Source organism: Myotis davidii, unplaced genomic scaffold (assembly GCF_000327345.1).
Source record: "Myotis davidii unplaced genomic scaffold, ASM32734v1 scaffold2100, whole genome shotgun sequence".
In the NCBI taxonomy this organism is placed as follows: domain Eukaryota; kingdom Metazoa; phylum Chordata; class Mammalia; order Chiroptera; family Vespertilionidae; genus Myotis; species Myotis davidii.
This window is the reverse complement of record NW_006292458.1, coordinates 558,067-563,056: the sequence shown is the minus strand read 5'-3', so window position 1 is coordinate 563,056 and position 4,990 is coordinate 558,067. Positions and strand designations below refer to the sequence as shown.

Below are 4,990 nucleotides of genomic sequence, written 5' to 3'. Positions count from 1 at the left end.
TCGTGTGAGCCCCTCCCGGCCCCTCCAGGCGTGCGCCATCCTCAGACATCCTACCCTCCCGGCATGCTTTGCTAGTAGCGGTGCCCTCAGATAGAGCCCACAGCAGAGATGCCCTCGCTGAGGCCCAATAAATCACGCGATCCCTCCCTCCTAGCCACCTGCTCTGGCCTGATTCCTGGGGGAGGAGGGCCCTCGAACTCCGAACTCCGGGTCTGCAGGAGGGGAGGGCTGGGGGGCTGGGACTCCCACGGCCACGGGTCCAATGAGGAGGCCTGGGTGTGTCCACCAAAGCACTTTATTGGGAGTGGGGCAGGGCAGGGTTTACAGTCACAGAGACAGACACACACAGAGGCACCCTGCCCCGGGGAAAACACCTCTCGCCCCAGCCCCCTTCCCTTTCCGGGGATTCTGTGACTTCTCTTATATGTGTTCCCCAAATTCTAAGCCAAAAGAAAGGTGTCTGAGAGGGTAGCATCCCCGAATTTGAGTCATTTAGCCCCTGAGGGACACGAGAAATGGCCACTGAGAAAATGAGGGTGGTTTGAAACCACCCAGGAGAATAAAGTGCAAGGAGCTGGGGGGGAGGGGGACATGTTGAAACCACCGTGGGGAAGTTCAATGGTGGTGGCTTCAAACCACTGATGAACTTGAGCAGCCACTATTTAACCCTGAAAACTGTCCGAAAAAGTGCATAGGGGTGGAGTGAGGCGTACTGATAAACCTGCCGTCTGGGTGGTGTCCCCAGACATTGCGCTAAGCTAGGGAGAAGGTCTTGGGGATTTGGTGTTTCAGCAGAATCTGCTGGTGGAGGGGAGGGAAGGGTGAAGAGGTTGGGGGGGGGGTCTTGAAACCACCATTTTCCCTCAGAAACGCTGGTGAGAATCGATCTCTAAAATAGTGGGGATGGGTGATTGGCTAAACCAACCTGAAAAAAAATGCAGAATAGATTTAGGAGAGATTTGAAACCTCTAGAGGAAGACCTTGAATTTTTCTGAGAGAAGAGGGGGGGCCAAGTAACTCAGGGTCCCTGGGGTTAAAAGAAGGGGAGAAGTTGCCTCAAAACCACAAGAGAGAGTGAGAGACCGAACTGTCCATGGAAATAAAGCCCTGAAAGGAGAGGTTTGGAACCACTGAGGCAAAACAAGTGGAGAAGGGAACCCTTAGGGAAATCTGGGTATTCTTGAAACTGCCATTCGCAGCTTCACTACCCTGAGAGGCAATTGGGAAAGGAAGGGGATTCGACAGCACTGGGAGCAAGGGAGAGTGCTTCCTAGGCCTGAGGCAGGACAGAGAGGACTGGGCTTCCTTGACACTGTCACTCAGGCCAGAGATGTGTGGAATGGAGGTTCTGGAAACTGCCATCCAGTGGGAGGCACATGATCAGTAGCCCCGGACAGGGGGTGGGGGTCTTGGGGGCAGCACTGTGCTGTGTATGGCCCCATAGGAGGGAGGGGGAGCAGGGGGCGCCCCAGGGGGCTCAGCCTCATCCTCCATTTCGCTTTCATCACTGCCGGCCAGCTGGTCGTGGCCAACAAAGCCACACTTCTCCTCGCTCATCTCCTCAGGCTCCGCCCACGGCTGCTTCTCTCCGGAAGCGAAGATCCCATAGAAGATGACCCCACCATAGTGCACCAGCGAGGCGATTAGGAACACGTACTGCCACTCCTCCCGAGTCTGTTGGAAGCCAGAGAAACAGGAAGTGAAGAGCGGACTGAAGGGTCCCGAGATCTCAGGGGCACATTCCTGGGTTGTGGGCTCGATCCCCAGTAGGAGGCATACAGGAGGCATCCAATCAATAATTCTCTCTTATCTATCTCTCCCTCTCCTTTCCTCTTTGAAATCACAATAAAAATATATTTAAAAATAAATAAAAATATATTTAAGAGAGAAAGCCCTAGAGGGATAGGGGAGGCCCAGAGAAAGGGAGACAGATCTAGAGAGAAGCTGAAAGACACCTGCAGGGGGCAGGGGTGGAGCCCAGGGAGGCCGCCCGCGTCAGGGGGGCACCGAGCACAGAGGTGGAGGGCCAACGGGTCAGGGCGAAGGCACCCACCTTGTGCTTGGTCATGGCGCCCACGATGATGGGGCACACCATGCCCGACAGCGTGCCCACGCCGTTGGAGATGCCCATGAGGATGCTGGCATAGCGCGGGGCGATGTCCAGGTGGTTCACATTGAACCCTGACAAGATGAGCCAGGAGGCGGCACGCTGAGTCTCCCTCCCTCTGAGCCGGCCCTCCCCGCTCCCCGCTGCGCCTCCTAGTCCGCGTTTGGCGTGGCTGGGAGGCCCCCTTCCTGAGCCAGGAAGCTCCCCACGGCGCCGTCCAGACTCCCCCCCGGGCTGCCGACCGCGGTTCTCACCAGAGATGGCGAAGCCGCTGAAGCCCACGGCGAGGACCAGGAAGGAGATGGCCACGCCCTTGGAGTGCGAGTAGCCCACCACCAGCAGCATTTTACTATTCTTAGGAAAAAGTAGGAATTTTAAGAAATATCTTCTTGCCCTAGCTGGTTTGGCCCAGTGGATAGAGCGTCAGCCTTTGGACCAAAGGGTCCCAGGTTCAATTCCGGTCAGTCCCAGCCCCACCCCCGGGGCACATTCACCCCTTCTCTCTCTGTCCACCCCCGCCCCCCGGGCAGTAGCCGGCTACACCGCGTCTCCCCAGGTCACCCACTCACAGCCCCTCTTCCCCGCGCTTCCAGCCCAACTAGGTCTCGCCTCTGCTCCACCTGCACAGCCATCCACGCTGCCCCCCGAGGCCCGGGACTTCTGTCCCAGCCTCATCTTGACTCCGCCTTTTTGGACACACCCCTGTTCGGCCCTCGGACCCCACCTACCCCTTCGCGGACCCGCCCCCGTTTTAAATATATTCTGCTTTTTTATTTATATATACTGCATTGTCAAATATATTCCTGACAGCAGAGCACTTTTCCTTTTGACTAGGTGTTGATGAGAACTGTATTCTCCACTAACAATTAAACATGTCTGATGATTGAAAGAATTTTCCATGTATCAGCTTCATATTCTATACATTTCAAACCTAGGTTTTACTCTAGTATCCATGTTTTAGTTTCCAAGGACCACAGAATTAATTCATACACTGATGGCTAGCAATCGCTTAACTATACCAAAGTGACTAAAATAAAATCACATAAATATACCTCACTAAACCCAAACTAAATATGAACTCAATTTTACCTAAGCTGGATCTTATAAAAGACTGAACCATAGTTAAACCGGCTCCTCCCTGTCCCTCATTCCACCCCCTTGGGACCAACGCTCCGCTCCTTCTCTCTCAGCCCCGCCGCGCCCCCTGCCCTCCCCCTTCCCACCACCCGTCCCCGGGTCCAACCTTGCTGATCTCGAAGCCGAACACTTCTTCGAAATAGGCGGGCTGGGAGATGAGGAGCAGGTAGAACGTCCAGCTGCGGCAGAAGTTGGCCACGATGATGGCATAGACGGGCATGGAGGTGAAGAAGCGCCGCCAGGGTGCTTTAAACTTCTGTGGGGGCGAGAGCAGGGGCCGCTGAGACAGGAGCCAGGGGCTCTCCGTGTCCCTTCCGGAGCCTCACTACAGTCCCGCAGAGACCCCCGTTTCCCCACTTCATTAAAACTCCCAGGGGCGCCAGCCCATGTCCCTGCGGGGGCCCTGCACCCTAGCCTCTGGGTAGCGGTTCTCAACCTGTGGGTCGAGACCCCTTCGGCGGTCGAAGGACCCTTTCACAGGGGTCGCCTAAGACCATCCTGCATATCGGATATTTACATGACGATTCATCACAGTAGCAACATGACAGTTATGAAGTAGCAACGGAAATGATGTTATGGTTGGGTCACAGCATGAGGAACTGTATTTAAAGGGCCAGAAGGTTGAGAACCACTGCGAGTGACACTTCAGGAATGCAGGCTCCTGATTTACTGTGGCCCCTCCGGTTCGCATGTGTCGGGCCTCGGTGACCCTCAGGGACCCTTAAGGGTGGGTCCAGGAATCTTCCCATTCAATATCGATACCTAAATCTAGCCTCACTCACCACCAGGTCTAAGCAAAACCCCACATTCTAGTCCCGCCTCTGCTGGTTTAACCACGCCCACCAGGGGTCCCGCCCCGCTGGCGACCTAGCCCCGCCCCCAGCACCTGCTAATCGGGCCCGCCCCCGGCGTTAACCCCGCCTCCCAGGTTCTGGCCCCGCCCACTGGGCGTTCCCATCAGGTCTCCCTAGTCGGGGAACGCACCGTGACCTACACGCTGTGCGGGTTCTAAGCCCCCTTTCTCCTGCCTCCCTGCTTGGATCTCTCTCCCGGCCCCACCGCGCCCCCACCCCGCAGGCTTGGCTCGGACCATGAGGGGGTTCATGAGTTTGGCGCTCTCGCCGATGGCTTCTTCGATGTACTTGCGCTCCTCTTCTGAAATGCTGGGGTGCAGCGCCGGGGACTCATAAGAGACGAGCAGCCAGAACAGGTACCAGAAGATCCCGAAGCTGCCTGGAGAGGGTCAGGAGGGGGATGGAAGCGACGTGACGACCGGCCTCGCTCTGGCCCAGCACCCCCCGAACCCCGGCGCCCGGGGCCCTCACCGTAGACGTAGAACACAGAGCTCCAGCCTGAGTACTGCACCAGGACCCCGGCGAGAGGCATGGCCACCACCGCCCCGGCGTAGGAACCTGATGGGGGTGGCGGGGTGCGGGAGAGAGAGCAGACCTAGCTACCCCCCGGATCCAGGGGTTCGGATCCCCAGCCTCGTCTTTCCAGGAGACAAAAGTGCAAGCCACAGCCCCTCTTTCCACAGATATCCGGCCAGTGCCCAACCCCCTCCTTCCCCAAACCCCCTCCTCTTTCAGACCCACAAATCTAAATCCCAGCACCTTCCTCTCACCACAAAAGGCTGTGGTCGCCAGGCGGCTCCGCTCTAAGGGAGGGGCCCATTTGCTCCAGATCCCGTGGCAGGCGGGGTAAGTGACCCCCTGGGGAGAAGAAAGCCAAAGTCAAGAAGAGGCT

The 4,990-nt window shown here is 57.2% G+C and overlaps 1 protein-coding gene across 1 annotated transcript in view; it reads right to left on the bottom strand.

Moving 5' to 3' along the window:
- Window positions 1-279: 279 nt before the first annotated feature.
- The window catches only part of SLC17A7 (solute carrier family 17 (vesicular glutamate transporter), member 7), a 12,312-nt gene continuing 7,601 nt past the window's right edge, over window positions 280-4,990 (bottom strand). The window contains exons 4-10 of the mRNA XM_015565451.1: window positions 4,869-4,975; window positions 4,570-4,656; window positions 4,335-4,477; window positions 3,331-3,500; window positions 2,362-2,456; window positions 2,054-2,181; window positions 280-1,674 (exon numbers count right to left, since the gene is read on the bottom strand). Coding sequence (XP_015420937.1) covers window positions 1,381-1,674; window positions 2,054-2,181; window positions 2,362-2,456; window positions 3,331-3,500; window positions 4,335-4,477; window positions 4,570-4,656; window positions 4,869-4,975 — 1,024 coding nt within the window. The 3' untranslated portion in view covers window positions 280-1,380. The remainder of the gene's footprint in view (window positions 1,675-2,053; window positions 2,182-2,361; window positions 2,457-3,330; window positions 3,501-4,334; window positions 4,478-4,569; window positions 4,657-4,868; window positions 4,976-4,990) is intronic.